Below are 27,749 nucleotides of genomic sequence, written 5' to 3'. Positions count from 1 at the left end.
TTATCTGGTGAGCCATCTCTCCAGCCCTGAAATTTATTTTAAATTACTGAAAAGTTTATTTTGCATAGTAAGTGTAAAAATGCAGTTACAGGTCCAAAATTAAACAATTTTCTTCCTCTTTCAATAGTAACACTTGCTTATGAATATAAGGATAACAGGTTAGTGATTCCATAGTATTGATTGAATTGCATTATGGGTAGTGGTGACATGTTAGCAGATTGGTAATTTTTGTATTACCTGTATTAGGCTGGGGAGATGGCTTAGAGGTTAAGGCATTTGCCTGCAAAGCCAAAGGACCCCAGTTCAATTCTCCAAGACCCATATAAGCCAGATCCACAAGGGGACACATGAATCTAGAGTTCATTTGCAGTGGCTGGAGCACCTATTCTCTCTATCTCCCTCCCTCTTTCACTCAAATAAATAAATAAAATTTGTTTTAAAAAAGTTTAAAAATACTTACCTGTATTATTTTCACATTTTACCATCTCTGAATTTTTAAAGCACATTGAAATTGAAATATATTTATCTAGGTGAACACTTCCACTGCAAACTTCTGTTAAGACCAAAAAATTTCTAGCATTAACATAACTTAACACAATGAAATACAATTACACAAATAAGACAAATGTGTTTTTTTGAGAAAAAAAATATTGCTATATATAAATTACATTCATTTTAGTTTGCATTTCCCTTGGTTTCATAGTTCTTAAAGGTTTTATGAAATCATGCCAATAAAAATCTTGCATGCTTACACACTTCTTTAAATTTTTCCAACATGATCATAGGAATTATTTAATTGCAATAACTCGACTGTACTGCAGGAATTCAGGAGATTGTGGACCATTTCTTCCTGCAGCCATAAGTAGATTTTCTTGAGATAATGCTTTATTTCTCTTACTAGTGACATTTGAAACCAGAACTCCTTACTTCTATCACATGAACACATTTCACTGTTAATATCAGGATGTTAGATGTGGAGTTTGAGGACTAGAAATTTGCTCCATTTAACTGATTTTAATGGAGATTTGGAATCTAGTAATAATTTCACTGTGAAATGCTAAGAGTCCTAACATGGCAACAGTGTGACTTGATGCTTGCCAGCCTGTGTAACTCCAGGTTTTCATCAGGACAGTGACCTGCTGGACCGGCGGAAACACTGCTTCACAGTTCAGTCCGAGTGTGGGGAAGATCTCTATTTCTCTGTGGAGTTAGAGTGTGACCTTGCCCAGTGGGAAAGAGCCTTCCAAACAGCAACCTTTTTAGAAGTGGAACGGATACAGGTGAGAGCTTGTGCTATTTGGGATTCATGACTTCCCTGGACTTATATGAATTCAAAAAAGAATAAAAGCAATTCTATGATTTATGCATTTGTAAGAGTGCTGGTCAGTCATTCTTGAGGGACAGATGCCTCTGGGCATGTTTCAACCTGTGTCTCTTACCATCTTTCTGCCCCCTCTTCCACAAAACTTGCAGAGCTGTGGTGGGTGTATTTTAAGTCTACTTCAGTGATGAGCTCTGAGTAGCCTCTGTATCTCTGCTTTGGCAGGTGTTGAGTATCTTCAGTGTCTGTCTCTTTTACCCTGGCCCTGATTATCAGGTTCAGCATGGATGCAGCACTCTTGCTGGTCTTCCCAATTCCTCTATGGTTTTCAGCTGTGGCTTGGCTGAAGTGTAAGGGGTAGTTTATCTCATCAGGTCTTGCTACCTTCTGAAAAAGAAGAACAGATTCTCCAAGGAAGAGTGAAGACACCATAATTTAAATAGAATAAGCATTATTAATTAGGGAGAACTGGATGGATATAACCCCTCTGTTAGGTAATATCTAACTGCTGCTCACACAACTCATAACCCACAACCCCATAAGGAATACCTGGATTCTAACTATACAATATTCCAACTCCTGACACAGTGTAATAAATAAATTCTTGTAATCACAGACCTTTACAATGTGGGGAGTCTGTCATACAGATGATAGATAATAAGAGCTATGACCCAAAATGCAATTGTTTAACTTCATATGAGATCTGTACATCTACCAGGCTAGCTACCATATACATGAGTGTGTATTTGTATATGTGTGTGCATGCACACAAGTACACACATGCACATGCATGTGCTTTATTAGAATAGGGTTCCATGAAGCCCTAAGCATGCCAAATCTCAAAGCCAAGTATTACTTTCTAAAAGATTCAAAATGCATTTCACCATATTTAATGAGATATACTGCTATGGAATTCTATGTTATGAACTCATGTCTATCTAATTAAACACTACTTATTTTATAGAAAAACAACCAATTATGTGAGGCTTGATCTCCATCTCAACTATACTCAATAATTAGCTATTGTAAAGAAATAAACAATACCTAGTTTTGCTGAATCTAATGTATCACTGAACAATCCTTAGATTTCCCATAAGTTTACCTTTCTACTTTTTGGTACTATCCCTTGAAATGCATTTCTAACTGTAACCAATGAAGTAACTTCAATCATATTTAAAATGTTCTGATTTTAATTGTTTACAAGACCATATCTTGTGCTCCAAACATAGCATCTAATTTCCAGAATCATTCCTTTTCTAGAAAGCCCTCTCTTCTACTATATTTTTTGCAAACATTGCAGAGCATTTGAAGATTTTCAAAGGTGTGTCATCCATGAGCATTATCATGGCTAATAACATGCCTAACCAGCACTTCCAATTTCTTCCACACTAGCCTGTTCATGCTGTCCTGTTTTCCCACTATAGGTAAAAGTACCACTTTCTGCTGTTTCTTAACATGGCTCACAGCCTTGCTAAACTACAGTCTGCCTGAAATTATTTTATTCTTGGATCAACCAAAGTCTAATGCATTTTGGACATCACAAATATTTACTGTGTATTTGGAGAATTACATTTCTTTGGATGAAGTCATGTCTACAACAGATTTCCCAGACACTCAACTTCTAGAAGTCCTCGGATCATGAGATGGAACATTTCACATAACTTGTTCTGCAGTTGATCCTAGCAGATGTGTGGTGAAATTGAAATATTTGAGCCTCTTGCTCCTTTCACATTGAATCAAAGAGCAAAGTCTAAAAACATAAGACCTAAACACTGACTTTTGAAAGCAAATATGATGGTAATACAAAATTGAATTTGCCAGACCTTTTACCTAGAAAAAGAGATCTGTGTACATATTTAATTTTTTTGTTTGTTATTTTTATTTATTTGAGAGCGGCAGAGAGAGAAGTAGGCAGAGACACAGAGAGAGAATGGGCACACCAGGGCTTCCAGCCACTGCAAACGAACTCCAGACGCGTGCGCCCCCTTGTACATCTGGCTAACGTGGGTCCTGGGGAATGGAGCCTCCTATCGGGGTCCTTAGGCTTCACAGGCAAGCGCTTAACTGCTGAGCCATCTCTCCAGCCCTGTGTACCTATTTTTAACTCGATAAATTGACTTCTTATTTTTGACTACATAATTTTGGCATATCATACCAAGTTGCCAGTGTGCAATAATTGAAAGACTAAAGGGAAACTTAACATTTCATTGTTTCTTATTTCCCAATATTTCTGCTGTATATTTATATAACAAAAATTCATAAATTAAATGCAGAGTTCCCATAATTTATCTGCATTGAATATAAATTCATTAAAATGGTTAAATTAATACAAAAAGATAGGAAGATAAGAGATATGCTAGATTGAATTCATCTTAAGTCCTAACCCCACAGACCATTTTTAATCATTAAAATGAAATTTAATTGACCAGGAACTGACTTTTAAAATTTATATCAAGTTTTTGGAGTTCCCTAGTTATAATTCCTCTGGAATATTCAATACTACTTGGAAACAGTTGCATTGCAGTTTCAGTAAGATTTTTCTGTAACTTTCTTGAAGTTTGGACAGGGACAGGTGCAGTTAACTTTTTGTTTTGCATCTTAATTCTTTCTTTGACATTGGGCTCTGTAGTCATTGAACTAATTACTGAGAGGTTTTGGACTACATGCTCACCAGTTTAAGACACTCAATTCCTACCAAACTGGAGATCCAGAAGACACAGAGGCTCCCAAGACCTCCTCACTAAAGTAGAGCTGAAAGAAACCCATCATGGCTCAGGGAAATTTGTGGAAGAGGGCAGAAACATTGTTAAGGGACATTATACACAGAGACATTGCCTCTAACCCCACAATGCAAGACCCACATTCCCCAGTGAGGAGGGTCCCTGCAGAGGGGGGGAGGACAGGGAGGAGGCTAACAATGGTACCAACGTCACTGTCACTGTATACACACTGTGTGCATAACTAATAAAAAAAAGTGAAAACAAAGTACGTAAAGATTTTCAGCCTTTGATGTTTCTTAGTTTTTATTATTTCTCTGTGTTTACTAGGCCACAAATGAGCAATTATGGGTTAAATACTTTGTAAGTACTATTTTTCATATTAAAGGGATATGAATATTATATAGAGTCATGAGCCTTTGTTTATATAATCACTATTTCACTCTCATTAAAGTTAGAGGAAAATAGAGCTATGGGTGAGGATGTACACAACTCTAATCTCAGAACTTGACAGGTAGAGGGAGGAGGATCAAAAGTTTAAGGTCACCCTTAGCTATATATTAAGCTTGAGGCCAGCCTGTATACCTTAGACTCTGTTTCAAAAGAAAACAATGTTTTAATTTTATTATTATTTATTTTGAAATTAATTTTTACTTCTGAGACAGAAATCTAACATATTCTGTCTTCACATGAATATTTACCAACTTTAATATTGCTTTGAGTGTCAAGTTTACTTAATATTGGCATAAATACATATTTTTGAAGATTATCCATAGTGATAACATATTTGTAATACATCCCACTTTACTATTTAAACTATAAAATTTAGAAGACATAGTTAATACTGAAACCAGAAAATAACATTTTATTACATAAATAGATGATATTTTAATGTAAACTTCCCTAATATCAAATTATTAAATTGATATTTTAATGTCTTTATAATTTTTCCCAAGTATAATTAATAATATTGGTAAAATTGAGATTTTTGAACCTTATAACATCATTAAGTTAATTATTTTCTGACTATTATCTCTTTTAAAATAATTTTAAATGAATACATTACTTCAAAAATGTAATACATTTAGTTAAAATTATTTTGAGTTATATTCAGATGTATTTTTGGCTGGTGATGGACATTTAGACCTAAAGGGCATTTTTAAAAGTTAATACTATGAATCCTTTATTTTCAAAGGTTGTATAATATCTATATATGATTTCTTGTTTTATCTTCCTTACAAAGAATAATTTTATCACTTTTTTCTACTTAAATTCATTTTAATTGTATAAATATAGAAATTATACAAAAATATTTAATATTATATATATATATTATGTGTATATATATATATAATACCTTCATGTTACATATTTATACACATTATGTTATATAATTAAATTTAAATAGGTGTTCCATTTATAATATGTTTGATTCATTTAATGATTATAGAGATAACAGTTTTATTTGTAAGGCTTAACTTAATGAGATAATCTTAGTGCAATATACCAAATGTATTTTCTCCTAGAATGTTCTTTTTGTATTTTCTCCTAGAATGTTCTTTTTAAAGTATATAAAAATAGCAAATATCAAAATCTAAATTAGAAGTAAATGATATACCTTTGAACATTCCTTAATTATGATAACAGCTTTAATAAATTACTAATGACTGGCTCCAAGCATTCAAGATGTCCATGCATTAAGCAAGCACAATTCTTCCCAAATATGGCCTTTAGAAGCCATTTAATATGTCCTCTAATGTACTGTTTGGAGAATTTAACTGCAAATTTATAATTTGTCATAATTATGATTTTTCTATGCAAATGGGGCTTCAAACACATGAATATAGCTTTCTGGTAAATGGAACTTGATATATTTAGCCTTGATTATAGTCATCTGTGGTGACTTAATAAGATTTTACATAAAATATTATTTAAACAAATATAATATTAGGATTAATACTGAAAATTTTCTTGAAATATAAATCTCTTATATGTGATTTATAAATATTTCATCATTTGAACATTTAGCTTGAAATCAACGGAAAATAAAACCATTCCGTGAGTATAACAATGAGTCATTTTGCATTTAAGGGCAACATTATTTCATATCTTATTTGCATCTTTTGGTTATGCCTAAATATATATTATATTCCCCAAAGAGTTATATGAGTAAAATTATAGTATTATCTTATTCCAATGTATATTTGTTTTCATGTGTTTATATCACAGTGGTGTGCAACATACCAATGTCCTTACTCTTGCTAAGCAATTGCTCTACATTGACCTTAACTCTGAGTTCTATTAATGAATTTATTGTTTAAACAGTATAGACAAGTGATAAATGTCTATGATTAATAGAATAAAACACTCTTAATGACAAAATATATTATTTTGATTTGATTACTATATCTATGGTTGTGTACCTGAAAGTACTCTTCAAATAATAATACTACTTGTGCTTTAAATTTTCTCTTTTGCTTAAATAGAAATGCAGTATTATTCAGCTAAAAGATATAACAACTTAGAATGATCTTGCTTATATCTTAATATTTTGCACCAGTACAATTGTCAACAAAACAAAGAGCTGTTCATAGTTGTTCACACTCATACTTCCGGAAATCATGAATCACAAGCAGGAATATCTCAAGCTTGAGGCCAGCCTAGGATTCACAGTGGGATGCTGTTTCAGAACACACACAAGAAAGAGAGGCAATTTTGTATAATATGAAGACATGGTGAGGAGACACCTCCGACTTTGGACTTGCCTAGCCTTGAAGAAGCAGAGAAACACTCAGCTTCGGTGCTGTTAAAATGAAGATGTTGATAAAGCTATCTCCATTCTGCAATTATTATTGATATTTAATATTTTACCCTTGGTGGAATAATGTCAAGTTCTTACCCTAGATAATGTGAACACTAACAATGTCCTCCATTCTTTGCAGTGCAAGACTTATGCATGTGTGCTGGAGAGTCATCTCATGGGCCTGACCATAGACTTCAGCTCAGGATTCATCTGCTTTGATGCAGCCACAAAGGTAATGTATACTCTCGTCAATACTCTGTATTGACGAGAAACTATGAAACTCAGCCTTATGACTACTGTAATTGTTTACCATGTGAAAAATTTAATAATTTATTTTGATTCATAGGATATAAATTATACATTTGTTTTCAGAAAATGTTTATATTCATAATAAAGTACGCATGAGACAAACCTAATACTAAATCTATGCTAATCTATCTAAAGAAAGATGATACATAAATTATACATATATATTTTACACACACATGTAAATATATGACACACAGAAAGAAATGATAGGTAATAGGGGATACATCAATATAAATGATAGATGGCAGGTATTTATTTATTCTCCCTTCTTAAAGCTGTAACCTCATATTCAGAGAACATTTGTTTCCCCTAAAAACATGATTGTGTAAAAAAGAGAGTCTTTTATGATTTTTTATATATTGATACCTAGAACATAAATGATTGTCAGTTTTATAATTGATGTTTTAGAATCATAGACAGAATGATGGTATTTTGAGATTTAGAGGTTCTAGCAAAAGATTGTATTTCTTGCAAACACTGGACTTAATGTGGGTTTTCAGGATTCATATAGTGTGTGTCATTGGGAGGAATGCACACTGAATGAGGAGTGATACTTCTTCTATGGTCACAGTTTTAAAAGCAAGCAAAATGGTGATTATGGAGTGACATATGACGAAACCAAAACATTGCATGTTGTACTGATTTCACTGGAATTGACTGTCCAATCGCCCACTTCCAAGTCAACCCATTTACTTCTATTACCGCTGTCATGGCTTCCTGGGTGGAATGCAGGTTCCCAGGGAAGGTGTACTCATCCTTCTCACCAGTACATTTCTATTTCCCATATTCACTCCTCTGCATCAAAGTGTGGGCTGCAGTATAAACTGAAGCATTGCTTTTCATTAACTTTAAGTATGAATGTATAATCTCTGACTGATGTGCATACTTTATCTGCAAATTAAAGCATGTACAGGACTTTCAAAAAAAATGCCAATGAAATAAATGGGTGAGAAAGGTGGAGTGTAGGAGGTAGTGGGGATATTTCAGGAATGATGGGAGTTCAGTGGTGGGTCTAGCTGGGCATGGCCAGTGGATGTCATCTGATTTCCAGAGAAGTTCAGGTGCTTCAGGGTCTAGCTATTGCAACTGTCATGCTGAAATTCATAGTAAGGACATGAACTCACAATGAGAATGGCTGCTGCTTCCTTTGATTTGACATCAAAATTAAATACAACACTTGTGAAAGCCAGGATTGCTATACAGTGCATGACTTTTGCATGATATAAAAGATTCAAGACTCTCAGATGTTAATGGGTCTTTTGATGACTCTCAGTGAGATTTCTGTCAAATCAAGATAAGCCATGAGTGTTTAATTAACATAACTAATTAACAAATTTATTGGTTAATCAGTTTGAGAATGAAATCAATTTGCTAGATAACTTTAGACATAAATTGATTAGAAAAATATATTAAGTGTGGTTTTAAACATGAAATATAATATTCAGAATTATCAAACTGTCACATAAATCTGAAAACATGTCACATTAGTAAATAAGACAGAAACAAAAAAAATTCAACTGAACATATTTCTGAATATTGGAATCTTGAATTTTTTGTTTGTTTTATTTAATTTATTTGAGAGAAAGAGATAAAAAGAAGGAGAAAGAGAGAAAGAATGGGCACACCAGTGCCTTCGTCCACTGTAAGTGAACTCCAGATACATGTGCCACCTTGTGCATCTGGCTTATGTGGGTCCTGTAGAGTCAAACATGGGTCAATTTACTTCACAGGTAAATAACTTAACCACTAAGCCATATCTTCAGCCCTTGAATTTATTTTTATGACTATAGTCCTGTCTACTTCAGTATCTGTGCTTCATGGGGGAAAAAAGATAACAGTGCCATTTCCAACATACTTTCTGCATGTGCCCTGAGTGTACTGAGTTCAAGTGATTAGTATCAAAGCAAGTTGCTATGATTTATAAAGCAAAGCCATTTATTAGGAAATGGGAATTGTATCAGTACAAGCATGGCATTCATAAAGTGAGCAAGTATCAGAAGTGGCAGTCAACTGTTTTCCACTATTTTATCCTATCAATGGAAGCATTGTCCTTACAGACAAGGTACCAACTGGGAAGCAGGTAAAATAATATGTAAACATTCTAATGAAGAAGTCCATAGTATGTATCACTCAGATGGTGACACACAAAGAAAATTAAAGATATGTGTAACTAACTCAGGACAGCTACTCTAAGCAGAGACCAGGCAAAGTGTTGCAAAGATCTTACTGTTAATGTGTGAAAAAAAAGCCTAGATGTTATCTTAAGTGAAATAAGTTATTGCTATATATACATTTAAACACTTTATTGTAACATTTTATAATTAATTAATGTTCAACTACTTTCTATAATTAATATTCATGTGGAAATCCTTCATAAAAATAAATGCTCAGTAGATTTGTTTTAGCTATCAATGTTGTTTTCTGGTTTTCTAGTGCCCAACATATATAAAAGCTTTTTGCTCAGTCATACCTTAGTAGGTACACATAGCATTTTATAGAACAACATATTGAAATATAAAGATGATATTCTCCTGAAAATGGCTTTCTTCTTCCAAATGTTTTATTTCAAAATATGTGATATAAAATAAAGAAGTTTCATTTTAAGCATCTCTGGTTTGGTCAGAGGAACTACAGATGTTTTTAAAGCTTATGCTTCAATTGGTCGGTGCAGGAGTACTATTCCTGACTTTAGAATAAAATGTTTTGCTCTACAATATATATTTCTTAGTATTTTGTTAGTGCATGTTCATTGTATAAAGCAGTGAATTTCATAAATATGTTTATTTATCTTCAAAGAGAGAGAAATAATGGGGGTGGGAGAATGGGCACTCCAGGGCCTTGTCACTAGAAACGAACTACAGATGCATGTGCCACTTTGTGCATTTTGTTTTACATGGGTGCTGGGGAATCAAGTCCAGATTGTTAGGCTTTGCAAGAAACTGCTTTTAACTACTAAACCATCTCACCATCCCCAACAGTTGGTTTCAATATGATATTTTCATAGGTATAAATATAACTCATTCCCCTTGATCCCTTGCCCCTCTCATCATATCCTTCCTTTTCTTAAATAATATTCTTTCTATTTCATGTTATATTTTATTTTACTCTAGATTCTGTATATGAGAAATAAGAAGATATTTATATTTTTGAGTCTGGTTAACATAATGATGTCCAGTTACACCCATTTTCCTGCATTCCTAATGGCAGAATAAAACTGCATTGTGTATACCATATGTTTTTTACCCATTCTGTTATTTATGGACACTTACACTGATTGATAACCTGGCTAATGTAAAGAGTGTGGCTTGTTACATGGGTACCTGCACATAATCTTGCCTAGGACTTCCAGTATTGCTGAGGAAGCAAGACAAAGGTTTTACAATAAGGTACAGACTCTAGGTAAAGGCAGGGCTGCAGGCAAAGTCACTAACTGAGCTTCATGTACAGCAATGCTGCCCAGCTAAACCATCAGTGAAAGGTCTACTGCTACTTTATTGCTTCTTAAAGAGCAGCCATAGTTTTCATTCCTTACATGAATTAATAAAACAATAAATAAAAACAATGAGAAATTAACATGAAAGACAGGGCTATAGACTATTATGGTAGGAAGTGAGAGGCAACATTTTTTGATTTCCTAATAATGTTAAAGGTTTGGAGGGAGAGTCATAACATGCATTGTCAAGCAATTCTCATCATTCACCACCTGAGTCTTAAAGGTCCCAGAGAAATAACTTCTTTTGATTGTTTTCAGAGTACAAGGCATACTAAAATCATGCTATTGCATCTATAATAGTGTTGTGGTGTTTCTCAGTGGTTAAACGAGTTTTCTTGCAAACCTTCTGACCTGAGTTTGATTTCCTACCAACTCCCTACCATTTGTGTAAAGCTAGTGTCCCACATTCTGTAATCCCAAAGGCATGGGAGACTGAACCCAAAAAAACTGGAGTTTCTTTTTCATCCTTTACTCTAAGATTGTTTCTGACTTTCAATGTGAGTACAATTTTTTGAAGACAACAAAAGGATGGATCCTGGTTTTGGATCTAGCCTATTATTCTAGGTCTCTATGTTGGACAGTTAAGATTATTAATGGTTATTATTGAAAAGTGTGTGTTAGTCCATGTTTGTTGATGATTTTTTGGAGTTTGGTCTCTAAAACAATTAAATCGATTTTTATTTATTTATTTATTTAGAGACAGAAAGAGAAAGAGGAGAGAGAGAGAGAAAGAGAGAGAAAATGGGCATACCAGGACACCTAACCACTGCAAAGAAATTAGAAATTCCAGATGTATATATACCCTTGTTTATCTAGCTTATGTGGGTACTAGAGAATCAAATCTGGGTATGTAGTCCTCACAGGCTGGAACCTGAACAGCTAAGCCTAATCTCTCTAGCTGTAGTTTAGTCTTTTCTTGGTCTTCACTTACTTAACAATATTCAATTGCTTTTCCTCTGGCAGCTTCTTGAATATGTTTATTCTTTTATATGAATTATTCCAATTTGTATCCTTTGTCGGTTTGGATTATGATCATAAATATCATTAGCTTATGATTATTATAGAAAGTTTTCTCTTTCCTCTATTACAGGAGAAAATTTTGCAGGGAATGTTAATTTTGGGGGGTGCCAGTTAGGATCATTCAATGCTTGAAATATATCACCCTTAGAACTTCTGGTTTTTAGTATTCCTTTCAATATTGGCTGTTCTTCTGATGAGCCTACCTTTATATATTGAGATGTTTATCTTTTGGAAGTTTCAGTACCCTTTCTTTGTTCTGTGTATGTTTAGTTTGCTACAGTTTGAACGTAATGTGTTCCCACATAACCTCATATGTTTGTGAGTAAACCTCACAGTCAGTGCACAGCTGATAGCAGAGATTGAGTCTTGTGAAAGGTTGTAAAGCACTTTGGGTGGGCCTTCAGGTATGATTTCCCTAGTTTCCCTTGCCAGAGATATCTCACTCTTGCTTCTACCTCCCAGCTGCTATGGCAAGAACTTATGCCAGCCTCTGTTCTCTCAAGCCATAATGAAACTTCCCCACAAGACTTAAGCCAAAGTAAAGCCTCTTATTCTATAAGCTGCTTCTGGTCAGACATTTTTGTTTGTTTGTTTGTTTTTCAATGAAAAATTGGTATCAAGAAATAAGGTTATTGCCTTGTGGAAACTGATACTGTGTCATTTGCTCTGTAGGAACTTGTTTGTGAAAGGAATAAGAGTTGTTTGAATCTTTTGACTAGAGCAGCATGAACTCAGTGGAAGACTTTTGTGGCAGCTGGAACATATAAATGGAGAGAGAAATGTGGACTGTAAGGCTTGGCTTATGATGCTTCAGAGGGGAACAAGGACTTTGTTGTGACTGGGCTAGAAACAATTTGCTTGATATTCAGCCAGCATTCTGCTTTTGCCCTGAGAGCATGAGCAAAATTTAATTTAAAACTAATGGATTGCTGTGTTGGGCACAGAAAGAAGACTGTGGCCTGTTTCAGCTGTGATTGTTTAAAAGATTATCACCACTGAGATTGGACCAGGTGCTCTGCATTGGGAAAGAAGGAAGAAGGCTGACCTTATGAAAGGAGAGGCCTTGAAGGAATAGTCATGAAGGAGTTTACTACTCTCCAAAGTTGGTTTTATCCTCCCTTTACTTACAAATTTAGTGGCACATCTGACACTAGTTTTTAAAGTATAGAAAGTGCAAGGAATGTGATTATGATTCGACAACAGTGAGAATCAGCATTCAGGTCCCTATGAGGGCATTGTGTGAAGCTGTGGGGATAAATCATGCTTCTGAGTGGAGACTTCAGAATTTTGGAGATGTAAGAATAACTGAATAGCCATCAAAGGCGAGCCATTTGGAATCCTGAATGCCAGAAATAGGACTGCAGGATTTGATGTTTTCCTTGTTCTTTTTTTGTCTTTTGTTGGTTCTGACTTCCCTAGGTATGCCTTCTTCTTTTGCAGTGGGAGTGTGTGTGGCATTTTGTGACAGAAGTATTGCATTTTAGTTTTACAGGGATCACAGTTAAGAGACTGTCTTGAGTCTGAGATGGGACTTTGGACTTTGGACTTTTGGACAGTCTTGTTCCTAGTAAGGATTATGGGGACTTTTAAAGTAGGAATGAATTCCTTTTGTATTGCAAAGTGGTCATGAGTTGATGAGGGTTAAGGGTGGAATGTGGCAGTTTGAATGCAAACGCTCCACCACAGCCTCATGTGTGTGTTATTAAGGCTCATACTCAGTCCGCAGCTGGTGACAGTTTGAAAGGTGGAACCTTCACAGAAAAGATGTTTCACTTGGGGCAGGACTTGAATTGTTATGACCCAAATGCCCCTTGCCAAAGCTCACTCACTTTTTTGTTGCCTGCCAGCTTCTATTCAAGATGTGATGCCCATTATCTGTTCTGCCATGCCTTAAGGAAACTCTCCCATAAGATTTTAAGTAGATATATGCCCTTTCCTTTCATCAGCTTCTTCTGGTTGTGTGTTCTGCCCTTTCAATGAAAAGGTAACTGTCACATAGTATTCTGACTATAATATTCTGCCTGCTTTGGTTCTTTATGCCTCCTTGCAGTTTGAGGGGCAAATGTTTCCCTGTATTTGTGAACTACATTTCATTTTTTTGACTATTTACTTCAATGCCTCTTTTTGCCCACTTGATCCATTCTAAGAGTGAAGATTTCCATGGGATAATTTGTTTTACTTCTTTTATAGTTCATTTCAAGATAGGTTTTACTTTATTATTTCTTTGGGATTTCTATTTATTTTTTGAGTTCCATTTTAATAATCTGGTTAGACTTCATTTCATCTAACTATATTTCTGTGTTCTCTTTGAGTTTATTCATGCTTTAATTCATGTGTTTATCTGTGTCACTTCTGAGTTCTTTAAACATATATATATAATCGTTCTTTTGAATCTTTGGGGTTTCCTCTATGCATCTCACATGGTGCTCCTCTGCTATGGGATTGGTATTTAGTGAGGGAGACACATTGGCTTGGTTTGCCATGTTATGTTGAATCTTACCCATCTTGAGATGGTGTATTGGTCAGGTATTTTAGGCACATCTGCCTTCAATGAGTATTTGGTGTTTCTTATGTTATTTGGCTTCTCTGTTTCTTGTGCTTAAGTACAGTATTATAGTACTAGGTCTAGGTAAGGTGATCTCCAACCTATTACAGCTGTATTTAAACTTGTAGTTGAGTCCTCGACCAAAAAAGGAGAATGTTGTGCCCCCCTCCGTGTATGGGGGCAGAGAGGAGGATTACAGAAGGAAATCAGACTGCTTAAATTAAACATAAGCCTTATCTCTAATGGCTAGTTGTCCACTTTCACTTGCTATAGTTAGATGATTCCTGAGGAGTTTCTGAATCCTGAAACTTGAATGCTGAACCCAAACACAATGTTACATTGTATGTGCCCACTTGAGGTGAAAGAAAATGGATACGTTAGGTCCTATTCCTGTCTAGATCACAATTTGAGTAGCATGGATACAGACCATGTATCAGGGTAGAGGTGAACATATTCATGCAGGTCCCTATCCCTTTATGATCACATGACAGGTGGTGTGGACTCTTCTAGTAGCCGAGTAGAGGAGAAAGTTGTAGGGGAGAGCATTAGTACCAGGCTCCAATCTGTTAGGCCTCCAACCTGTGAATATTACACTTGTAGGGGTTGTGCAACTTGGTGGAGGCTACAGTGTTGGCACAGGTCCCAAACCAGTCTGTGTTACAATGGAAGGTGATGTGGGTACAAATCCAAGCTTTTAAACTAGCAAGTGTGCTGGAAATGTTATACACTGGGGAAAGAGTGTATCTGCAGAACCCTATTTATTATTCTAACTAATGTGAATTTGCAAGATCAGTGAATAGCTTCCTAGTTCAATCTAAATATAAGAAGCTTGCTTTCTCAATTTTCTTGTGATATTAAATCAACAATATATACTTTATAGTACTTAAAGTGAGTTTTCATGTTTATTGGAAAAATATACCTCTGCTTATTGTGATATACAATAGACCTTAAACAAACATCATAGATATACTGGCAATACTGTGAATATAAAATACAGGTGTGTCTCTACTAGTATCACTTTAGAACATAATCACATAAATATCTTTAATCAGGTTAAGTTTTGCCTCAGGAGGCTTCTTGGTTTCTTATACAGATTTTTGGCTGGTTGGTTTATTCACCAGAGAAACTAAAATACAAAAGTATACCAAATTTATTGAGTAAACCCAAATTAGGTTCCAGCTAGAAATACCTCCGTGAAATTTGTCCTACATAGACCCATTCAAACACTGGCCTTACACATTCCATCACTGTGTGATTCCCTCTCAGTTTCAGCTGCACATATGTAATTTCATACTAACTGAAAGTGACTGACTAGGGAGATATCTCAGTGTTTCACTGCTTACTTAGCATGCAGAGAGCATAGGTTCCATTTCCCATTCACCAGACCCTAAAAAAGTAACTCAACACAGAAAGAGTTCACACCCCTATGAGATGAATAAAAGACTTAAGATTTCATCTGAATTTATGATCTTTGGATATTTCCATTTTTATTCTGTATTGTCATTCAAATTTAGTTATAAAATTTTTGTATCCTGTGTGTGTGTAGCATATACTTAAAGTTTATTTTACTAATGATCTAATTAAATAGATTGAAAGGTCTGAAATTATTTCTGATTATCTGTGGGGAATTGACTTCAGAAAGTTAGTAGACAAACTTTTAGATGAACAAGACCTTTCAGATAAATTGGTACAATATTTACATACAACACATTCTCTTACACACTTTAAACCATCCTTAAGTACCTTATAATAACTGATCCAATGTAATTATTAGGACCCAGACCCTAGAGGTGCTGCTATCCTCCTGCAGTAGCTTCCTCGCTCTATCCCCCTCTCTCTTCTATCTCTGTCTCTATCTCTCTTTTTTGCCACTCTCTTTCTCTGTCTCTGACTCTCTCTCTGTATACACACACACACACACACACACACACACACACACACACACATCTCAAAGCACTCATAAGACCTGAGGCCCTCCATCCTATCAGTGGGCCCTTCCAGATAGAAAAGCCATACATGTATAAGGAGACAGGTATGAGTGTAAGAACACATTCAGCTCTCTTGCTTCTCAGCCCAGAGACAGGCTGACAGACTGACTACTGTTATATCACATAAGTCTTTAATAATTAAGAGCATGGTTCTTCCAAACATTCCCTATCCAGGAATGTCCTTAGGACACTCATATTAGCCTCCTCTAAGTCTAAGTAAAAATTGGCTGTGCATGTTTTTTCCTTATAATTTATTTATTTGTTTAAGAGACAGAAAGAGAGGTAGAGGTAGAGAGAGAGAGAGATTGAGAGAGAGAATGGGCACATAAGGGCCTCCAGCCACTGCAAAGAACTTCAGACACATGTGTCACTTTGTACAGCTGGTTTACATGGGTACTGCAGAATTGAACCTGGGTCCGTAGGCTTTGCAGGTAAGCACCTTATTTGATAAGGCAATTAAGCCCATTTTAAAACAGACTTAGTTTTTAAACATTGTTTTCATTCATGTTGAATCTGTAGATGTAGAACTCATGCAATAAGAGGGCTGCTTCTATTTATGAAAATCACTGACATGAATGGAAAACAAATATGATATGCACAGATAAATGAGGACACATTTTCTTTTTCTTCAAGTTTATGAACAGTTTATTACATTTCAATAAGTGTATATGAATTGCATGCTTCTTCCTTTGACTCTGTCCCCGAGGTGTCTTGAGGGATGATAAGAATGTCACCAGGTAGATCCAATATGGAGGTGTGCTTGCCATTTTCTGTCTCGCTTCACATTTAACAGTGTATTAACCATTTTGGGAAGAAGTTCTTTATCAGGCCCCTTGAAGAAGCACACATAGATCACTAGTCCTCTCTGAACCTCCACCCACTGGGCTGCGGCGTCCCCCTCGGCGGGCCGGACCTGCAGTCGCGCGAGCAGGGACTCCGCAGGAGGACCCCGGCCTGAGGCGCCCGGTCGCCCTCAGCCATGCTGGAGCCCGCGATCGCGCCTCGACCGCGCTCCGCCTCCCTTGCCCCACATTTTCTAATTGTTTTCTACCAATGGCATCTGTAGCACTCTCCCCATGAAAGAAAAACAAAGCTGAATTTTAGGACATGAATATTCACTGTATTTTTTATCATGGTGAAAGGATAAAGTAAGGGAGACAACACAAGATGTGTCCTTGGGCCTCTTTTCAAAGTAGAATGGTAATGCAATGCTAACTACTTAGAGGAGTGGCTTATCAGAAGATGACCCTCAGACCAAAAGCCGAGGAAGGTTAGTGGTTATGGATAGGGACATGTTAATGAGATATCAGGCACCAGCAACTATGTCTCATATAAGTACTACTTTTAAAGTAGCTCATTGTAAGTTCATTATTATTATTATTATTAATTAATTTTGTACTCAGTAAATACAGTCAATTGGTATCATTGTTAGGCTCATCCATGTCCTACCCCCGCCCCTTGGGCCCTTCTTGTTGAGGTATATGGGTCATGCATTGTGGAGTTAGCCCACAGTTATAGGTAGGAGAAATCTCTCGGGGTATCATGACCCAACATGTGGCTCTGGCATTCTTTCCACCCCCTCTTCTGCAAAATTCCCCTGAGCCATGTTGGGTTCATTTTTGGTCTGCTCCAGTGATGAAATGTTGGGGGCCTCTGGGTCTCTGGATCTCTGATTTGGTAGGAGTTGATTTTTCTCTGTGTTGATATCCTTCACCCTTGTGCTGGTACCTGGTTCACCAAGAAAACAGCACCCTTGCTTGTTTCACCAATTTTTCTTAGTTTCAGCCAGGCCCTTTTGAGGTATGATCAGGTGTCTCTCTCCTTAGGTTCTACATCTATCTGAAAAAGAGAAGCACATTCTCCAATGGAGAGTAAGTTAGCATCATACAAATGAGATAACTCTTAGAGGGAACACCTGAGCCACAAAACATTGGAGAGGGTATGATGAAGACTGACCTTAATCTTCTTAATCTTCTCTCTCTCTTCTCTTTAACTCTTTCATATTAGTTATCTTTTTCTTCCTTTTCTTAGTGGGCACTGACCTGTAACTCATTGTAAGTTTTAACATGTTCTGTGCAATAATCTGTAATCTTGTAGATTGTTATTTTCATTGTTGTTTTTCATGATATGCAGCAAAATATCCTATTTCCACTGCTCATAAGTTATTGGTGTTGTCTCATTTACCTGAAAATTTAAGAGCTGCTTTAATTTTCTTATAGAGGACTTCTCTAGGAATAAAATAATGGAGGTTTAAAAAGGTAAATCTTATATTTACATTGTTATTCATGTAACTTTAATTTTGTTTATTATCAAAGATTTGGGTTTCTTAATGGTCTGCCTCTAAAGACAGTACATAAAAGTGAACTCATTAAAAAAATGTAAGTTCCTTCACTTTAGCCAGATTTTTCTCTGGTCCATGCCAGTAGTAGGGGCATTAGTGAAGTGAAGCTTCACAAATCTGTTTTTCAGTGGCAGAAGCATACAGTGAGACAAAGTTTGTGTTATTTTTTTCCACTGTAGTACTCTAGCTCATTGGAACCAATTCTGACAATGAATTTTACTCAAAAGAAAAGTATATGAGAATAAAAGTAAATGTCTAAAACAGCAGCAGTATTAGCATGAAGAAATGGTTTCTGAAAACACACTATGGTTGAATAAATATGAAAATTAATGTTCTGGGCTTGGTATCTTGGCCAGAATGGGATTCAGAATCTCTTCTGTCAGTTTAGAAAGAAAACAAGTATTTGCAATAATGCATGGCTAAAATGTGCTCAGTAAGTCTGTCTCTGGTTGGTTAAGGAAATAATTCCAGAAAATCTAAGGTGCAGGTAAGGATGAAAGAAGTTATGACTATGGAGAATGGCAGACAGGGTTCATTCCTATTCAATAGCCATAAGGCATTACGAGTAGTCCATCATGTTATCTGAAACTCACAATAACTCTGAACATTGAAAACTTGGAGAACAAGAGATAAAGTACCCAGAGGTTCAACATGGTTTCATTCTTGTGGAATAAACTACAAAGATAATGTTGTAATGGAGGGCAAAATGGATTCAGAGTGCTTCCCATGCATTTAGGAAGCACTCAGAAACTACCCACCATTTCTGAATATATTCACACAACAAATGATTCAGTGTCAGTAGTACATCATGGAGTACATACTATGTCCATCATTCTCTTCACAAGAAACCTTTTGCATAATAACATGTCATCTTCAGTCATGCATAGTTAGTAATTATTGGCTATCAAATTGAATAAGGATTGGTAGCTAAGTTAGGAATGATGATCTTAAATTAAAAACTCCAAATGACATTGAATTCCAGATACTACTGAAATCTGTTTTCATACATTTTTTAATAAGAAAATATTATTCACAGACAAATTATTCTGTTATGAAATTTAATTTTCCTATGTCTTTTTAAATTATGAAAGTACATTGGCCAGGGTTGTATATTATTTATATTTCTATAACTTGCTTTCTCCTTTGGTAGTCATCAATGACATGTACATCTACAGGATTGAATGCATGGCTCATTGTCTGGTTCAGTCTTTATCTTTAATTAAATCTTTTAGTTACATATTTCTAAAAACCAGACACAATTTCTATTTATCATTTCATGTAATTATTCTAAGGGTCAACTCAGTTAAATATAGCTTTGACTGTTCCAAACAAGTAAGCTTCAATAAACTGAAAAAAGTATTTTGATGTTTGTACTATCTATATATCCATTAAACATTTTATTATATAGTATAGATTCTATCATTTATCAAAATATATTGCATAGAAAAAAATGGCCAGACAGTGTTAACTGGGTTGGCTTTGTGAAAATATTCTCAGACTTCATTGTGTCAATAAAGAGAAGCAAATGCACTGAATTGTATTTTCTGACACTGGAGAAGCAGGCAAGAGCACTTAGTGGTCCCTTGGAAGAGTTGAGGAAAACTCAGACTATTGTACTCTTGGTGAAATACTTGGGTTAAATTAAAGAGTTTGAAGATATGCAAAAAAATTCAGACATTGACATTTGTTTCATTTATTTAGATATGTTTATCCTGTTTTACAGTTAATGCCCATCAAATTCAACTATGTTATGTTGCAGTCAGGTTCATTTTGCTGGTAGAAATCACACAACAAGAGCAGCTGGTGGGAAAAAAAGAGGTTTATTTTGGCTTACAGGCTCTAGAGGAAGCTCCACAATGGTAGGGGAAAAAGATGGCATGATCAGAGGATGGACATCACCCCCTGGCCAACATCAGGTGGGCAATAGCAACAAGAGAGTGTGCCAAACACTGGCATGGGGAAACTGGTTATAACACCCATAACTCCCGCCAAAAAAACAAACAAACAACAACAACAAAAAACAATACACTGCCTCCAGGAGGTATTAATTCCCAAATCTCCATCAGCTGGGAACCTAGCATTCAGAACACCTAAGTTTATGGGGGACACCTGAATCAGACCTCCACATTCTGCCCCTGCCCCCCATAAACTGATAACCATACATGATGGAAAATACAATGCATTGAGTCCAACTTTAAAAATCCCCATAGTGTTTATCAATCCCAATGGTGTTCTAACATCCCCATAGCCTAAGATGTTTTAACTGAGCCATAATAACCAAAATGTCCCCCAAAATTCCCATAATGGCACAGAACAAACATTCACACTGCAAAGGATGACACTGGGCATAGCAAAGAAATATTCAACCAATACAAAATTTAAAACAGGGTGCACACCAAACTTTGTAGCCCCAAGTCCCATAACTCTAGCCAGTAACAAGTCTATAAATCCGATAATCCTAACCAGCAACAAGTCTCTGGCATTCCAATTCTACCCCTCCAGCCAGACTACTCACAGTCCTGATAAACTTCATCAGGGGTCAGCAGCTTTCCTTAGCAGCCATCTCATGGCCCTAGCATCTCCACTGGGTCTCCACTGCAATCCATAGTCATCCTCATGGCTTTATTGGGTCTCCATGTGGACAGCCAGCAACCTTCTTCACACTGCCATGTCCATTTCGAAAACACAAGACTGTGCTGCAAACTCAATGACCCTCTCTTTCTTATATTTCTTATACTCCACAATACCAGGTAAGATGCCAGTTTGTTAATCCAGGGGGGCATAAAGCAGACTTTGTGAAAAGGACACTTCTTGAGCATTCAGGCCCCTTCAAAATAGTCTACATACTTCCCGCTGCCCCAGTGCAGGTCAGCTGGCCCCATCTCAAATGTTGTAATCTCTCAATTGCAGCTGAACAGGCAGCAAGCAGTTCATCCAAAGATTCCATTACATGCTCCATTCATTAGAGCTCCCTATGGTTGGTTCCAGTGAAGTATCACTTCTACATCAGGCATGGATGGATTGCTATGTGTTTTACTTTCTCTAATGTTAAAATAGCAATGTTTTATTGGCTGACAAAATGCTTTCCTGATATTGACTTTCACACTACTTCTGTCAAAATTACTTTGCAGCCAGGCATGTTGGTACACTCAAGTAATCCCAGCACTCTGGTGAGATAGTATCCAAGTCCAGATCAGCCTGGATTCACAGTGAGACACACACACACACACACACACACACACACACACACACACACACGTATATATATGGCTATTTTAGGGCTAGAGGGATGGTTTAGTGATTAAGGAACTAGCCTGTAATGCTAAAGGGCCCAGCTCCCAGGTTCAATTCCCTAGGACCCATGTAAGCCCAATGCACAAGGTGGCATATACTTATGGAGTTCATTTGCAGCAGATGAAGGCCATGGCATGCCCATTCTCTCTCTTTCTGCCTCTGTCTCTCTCCCTATATCTCTGGCTCTTTCTCTCTCAAATAAATATAAAAAATAAAACTATTTTAATAACATAATTTCTATATGTGATCATAAGCTAGGTACATTAAAGAAAGTGTGAAATGTGTCCTTGTTATCATCTGAACATTAATGAGCAGAGTAGTCAATGTTTCAGTCATTATGTTTAACCAATATAACAGCTTGTTGAGATGCATTAAGATCCATGTATTCACAAAAATCAATTCTAGCCCACTTAAAATACAAGTGTTTCTGAACTGTGGAAAATAATTTTACAACACCTCTCATTATAATCGATGTTATAAACATTATAACCATTATCAATGTTTTCAGATGAACTTGTGGTAGGGTTCATAATAGTAATAATATTTCCATTTCAATAGAAGGGATTTGCTAAAACTTAACTTTAATTCCACAAATTACATGAAAATATTCCACAATTACTAGAGTTAAATGATGTTCTTCCCAAACCATTAACAGAAAGCACTTAATTATTGATTAATTTCTTTTAGTGGAGACAAACCAGCATGAATTGCCTCATACTGACCTATGAACAAGGAAATGTGAAATTCCAAATGATTAAATTTGTTTTGGATGGATAATCTTAATCTAACTAAAAGAGCAAACAGACTCTATTACTATCAAAATGTATTGATGTATCTTTCTCTCTCCCAAATAAATATTTTAAGGGTTGGAGAAGCCATGTGTGCATGTGCAGGCCTTCAATCCCAGCACTAAGGTGGCAGAGGTTGGATGATTGCTATGAGTTTGAGTCTACCCTGAGGATACATAGTGAATTCCAGGTCAACCTGGGCTAGAGCAAAACCCTACCTTGAAAAAAAAACAAAAAAAAAAAAAAACACCTCAAAAAAAAAAAAAAACATAGAAGAGATGGCTTAGTAGTTAAGGTACTTACCTGAGAAGCCAGGTTTGATACCCCAATACCCATGTGAAGCCAGATGCACTAGGATGTGCATCTGGAGTTTGTTTGCAGTGACCATAGATCCTAGCACACCCATTATGCACCCCACCTCTCTCAAATAAATAAATAAATAATATATTTTTAAAATGTATTAAAACAGGGCTGGAGAGATGGCTTAGCAGTTAAGCGCTTGCCTGTGAAGCCTAAGGACCCCGGTTCGAGGCTCGGTTCCCCAGGTCCCACGTTAGCCAGATGCACAAGGGGGCGCACGCGTCTGGAGTTCGTTGGCAGAGGCTGGAAGCCCTGGCGCGCCCATTCTCTCTCTCTCCCTCTATCTGTCTTTCTCTCTTTCTCCCTGTGTCTGTCGCTCTCAAATAAATAAATAAAAATTAAAAAAAAAATGTATTAAAACATCTCTGTGTAGCATTTTGACATTTGAGGATATAACTTCTTAAATCCTTACAGACACACCACCATTTAAAACTCCTCAATGCATCCTTGAAAGGTAGAGGCCAAAGTGTGATTAGTTAAGAAAGTGTCCAATCTTGAAAAAGGTATAAATATTATCATGATACTATTATTGAAGTGTAATATAGGAGAAATAGGATTTGAATTCAAAAACATTATTTTAACCAGAAGAGAGATAGTGTAAAACATAAACATGGATGAAGGAGGATCTATCAAAAGTGACTTTTGTTACTCCAGGGGAATATTGATGTCTGAAATATGTTAGAGATGTAAGATGGTACTGATAATTAAGAGATTTATGATATGTAGGAATTAGAATTAACATAAATAATGGTAGTGAATATGATATAAAATGTTACTATTATTTCCAGAATTAATGATTAGAAGTGGGAGTATAGGAGTTACTGATAACACTTAAGATGGATTGAAAAAAAAAAAAGAGTAGGGCTGGAGAGATGGCTTAGCGGTTAAGCGCTTGCCTGTGAAGCCTAAGGACCCCGGTTCGAGGCTCGGTTCCCCAGGTCCCACGTTAGCCAGATGCACAAGGGGCGCACACGTCTGGAGTTCGTTTGCAGAGGCTGGAAGCCCTGGCGTGCCCATTCTCTCTCTCTCCCTCTATGTCTTTCTCTCTGTGTCTGTCGCTCTCAAATAAATAAAAGTTAAAAAAAAAATTAAAAAAAAAAAGAGTAGATGACAGGTAACATGATTATTCAAATATAGTAAAATTTAAAATACCTTTGTGACATAAAATCTGTATTTGAGTTCCTTTAAGACATGTTCTTGGAGATAGTCTTTAGCCAGTGGTATTCCTAGCAGTTCAGAGAAGAGCTGAGAAGTTGTGGAGAACCTTACTACCCTCTTCACCTCCAGCATCGCTCTGACCCACTTGGCCCCATTCGGGTACAACTTTTCTTAGGATCAAATAGCTTAGAAGTATTAGAAGAATATTTTATGAGATGACAAGCTGATGTTTTTAGTGCCAAGGCCATAAGTGATAAACATCCCCTACTTCTCACCATTTTAGGTCTGTTCTATAGTTCCCATGATTCTGTCAGTACAGTCTGTTCACTGAGCTAACCAGTTTCTTATCCCCAAATGGGACTTTTTCCTGTGGTTACTCATTTTTCCCATTTCCCATTAAATTTGGCATTAGCAACATCAGGCATCCATTGTCCTTTCCCAGTTGTGGAAATTTTCCTTGCCTCTGGTTCCTTTGTATCAGGAATCCTCAAAGCTTCCAATCTTCACCTGTACAGTTCAGGACTGAGGTCACCCAAACTCCCATATGTGTAACTGGGAGTGCAGTTGTGTCCAGTGCCTAATCAAACTCTGCATCTCTTACCTATACTTCATGTACTCACTGGAGACATTTAACGTGTTCAGGTCAGAAGGTCCAAGTATATGCCACATCCTGGTGAAGCTGTCCTCTTCTCACAGAGCATCTCAGAGATGACACATTATGGATAGTTCAAGATGCCCTGAGACTGTTTTCTCCTCATCTTTCCTTACTGAGCCACTACATCCCATGGCTCTGTTTCCACTCTGGACCTTTCTTACTGTCCAATGAGGGTACAAATATGAATGATAAGCACTCCTGCAAACAGTCTTATGTATTAATACATTGAGGAGTCATGGGTAGACCCATGCCTAGAATGTGCCTATTTATATTGAAGTGAACTGATGAAATCCACCAATAAATGGCCAGTGGGTTAAAATATATAATTTCAGAGCTAGTGTGGATGCTTGCTATTGGTTCTCTTAAAATATATAAATCTGGTGTGCAATGTGTGTGTGTGTGTGTGTGTGAGAGAGAGAGAGAGAGAGAGAGAGAGAACAAACAGGCACAACAGGGTTTCCTCCCACTGCAAATGACCACCTGGATTTCAGTAGGTACTGAGGAATCTAACCCATGCTGTCAGGTTGTGTAAGCAAGTGCATTTAATGTTTGTGCCAGCCCTCCAGTGCACTGTTGGTTCTCTTAGTGAAGATGAGTCTACCTTGTAAGTCAAGACTATGTTGTTCGACCTGCTTTATGCTAGTGATAGAGAGTGGACCTGTCTGTACCTTTTTCTTGCCTCCTGATCTTATCTCTCAATATTGGTTCCTTGAATAATACTTATACTTGATGTTCACATTGCACCAAAATGCTAATGGTGCACACAAAAAGTGAATCCTCTCTACTTTATCTTGTACTAGATATCCATTAAAATCAGTCCTGTATGTATTGTGAAAAACTTTAGATTGGTACCAGTGCAAAAACTGGTGATGAGACAGGTGTTTGGGCTTCTGACTTGAGCAAGTTGCTTGTGCCCTTGGATTTGGCTTAGATGTTATTGTAGGTTAATGAACTACATCTTGGAGTCTTTATGAATGGGCTTGCCATACCAACTTCATTGGGTGGATAGAGTCTAAACATGATGTAAAGCTTTGGTCATATGTGAGTTTCTACTCTCTAGGCCTCATTATCAGGCCAATGGATGTCTGTGGCATGGTGTAAGTTTACCTGGAAATGGCGTTGCTTAACTCCAGAACTTTAGAGGGGTCTATATCATGATTCTCCTGAGGATGTGATATGTGTGCCACACAGGTTCATTTTCCAAAAGTCACAACTCTAATGTTATGTAACCTGATTGATTTAACAAACTACAACTAAGGCATTGCCTGCTCCACAAGCCACAGGTGGTGGGTGGGTCTCTGCTATCAGCCAGTTTCAAGCAGCCCACCACCAAGATCCCACTTTGCTGCTATGCTGGACTGAATTGGAATGGTCCTGCACCGACTTCCATGTGGCATCTAAGACAGAGAAATGTCTTAGATGCTGGATGGTGCTCTCAAGAAATATGCCTGTGTGGAAGGAGGAAGGTAGTGTGGGAAAGATCATCCTAGGGCTGATTCCACCTAGTACGAAACTGGAGAAGTTGATTCATCCTAGAGTTAACATAGCAGTGGCAACAAGAGGCCAAGTGTTCTCTTCCTGTGTCGACCAGGATTTCAGCAAGATACGTTTAATTATAGAAGTCACCATGGTAGGCATTAAAGCTGGCCATTAATAATTGGCAGCTGTGTGTTCTGGCTTTGATCTGGATGGAGTATCTGTGAAAGGGTACAGGTTGTGACACTTGAAAATGGTTGGAAAAAACAGGAGCTGTAGAGTCAGTTTTTCAATCACGTTTCAGGTTTTCAATCAAGTTTCAGAGAAAATCAGAAAAGAAAAAATATATATATGGAATGTGAAATACAGCCTAACTACACTTTGGAAAGTTCCAGATCCATTTTTTAATGATTATTTCAATGGATGAAAATAGAACAAAAAGAAAACATGGTTTCTGCTACACATGAGAGAAGGGATGCATAATGGCCTCAGGGTAGCCACATAGGACACAATGGTACACAGGAAAATAGAGGGCTAGCTAAAGGCTTGGAAAGAAACAACTCTATTATCATGCACTAATCTTTTAGAGGGCCTAAGTATTCACAACAAAAACTTAACCTGCTATTTCTTTTTCCACATTTGTTTCCCTACTCTTCATCCTCTTTATTCTGGTTTAAGGCACATTACATACCAAAAGACTTAGTATTAAAGGAAATAAAACAAATTCAGAATGTGTTTTCCAGATATAATTGTCAATCAGTGGTCCATCCATTTATCATTAATTGTACTGAAAAGTTATTAGAGATGTTAATTGGGAAATGTTTTCTCAAAAAGTTATGTTTAGTGGATTATATGAGGAGAAAATCAAATTTTAATTTAATAGTCAAATATGAATAATCTTTTCACATAGAACTATGGAAAGGTCTATCATTAGTAAAATTTATCTTCTGAAAATCCTCAGCTCTGCCTCTTTGTCCTCCCCCCACTCCACCCTACCTAGGAACTTCACCTTGGAGCTTGGCTCATATTAAAATGTGACCGCAGCATGCTGGTCCATTGGGAAAACTCCAATAAATTAGTTTAAAATAATAGAAAATAATTTTAGCAATTTACAAAATAATGTTATGAGCATTATTATCTCATCCATTTTCACATTAACATTTAAAGTAGTAAAATATCGTTACTTAAAAATTACTATAGAATATACTAGATTTTCAATAAATTAAAAATCTTACCCAAATTCATGTGGTCTATGTAAGATATAAAATTGGATTACAATTCAAGTTATAATGGCTTTCACATTAGCATTTACTTTATTTTCCATATATTTTCTATCAAAAATGTATTTTGTTTCCTGGGAGATGTACAATGTTACAGGGGAATATTCTTTTTATTCTGTCTATGTATGTGGGGAGGAGTGTCTGTATATGTATGTACAATTATGTGTATGGGGGTGTGAATATGCATGTGTGGGCAATTGT

General features: G+C 36.4%; 1 protein-coding gene and 1 pseudogene across 4 annotated transcripts in view; one reads left to right on the top strand and one right to left on the bottom strand.

Moving 5' to 3' along the window:
- The window catches only part of Sntg1 (syntrophin gamma 1), a 922,134-nt gene that overhangs the window by 851,325 nt on the left and 43,060 nt on the right, over positions 1 to 27,749 (top strand). For all 4 annotated transcript variants that reach the window (XM_045143328.1, XM_045143330.1, XM_045143327.1 and 1 more), the window contains 2 exons: positions 1,128 to 1,280; positions 6,981 to 7,073. In XM_045143328.1, the coding sequence (XP_044999263.1) occupies positions 1,128 to 1,280; positions 6,981 to 7,073 (246 nt within the window). The remainder of the gene's footprint in view (positions 1 to 1,127; positions 1,281 to 6,980; positions 7,074 to 27,749) is intronic.
- LOC105944555 lies at positions 12,943 to 17,177 on the bottom strand (annotated as a pseudogene).

This window comes from Jaculus jaculus, chromosome 2 (genome assembly GCF_020740685.1).
Source record: "Jaculus jaculus isolate mJacJac1 chromosome 2, mJacJac1.mat.Y.cur, whole genome shotgun sequence".
NCBI lineage: Eukaryota > Metazoa > Chordata > Mammalia > Rodentia > Dipodidae > Jaculus > Jaculus jaculus.
This window is presented reverse-complemented; position numbering and strand designations above follow the sequence as displayed.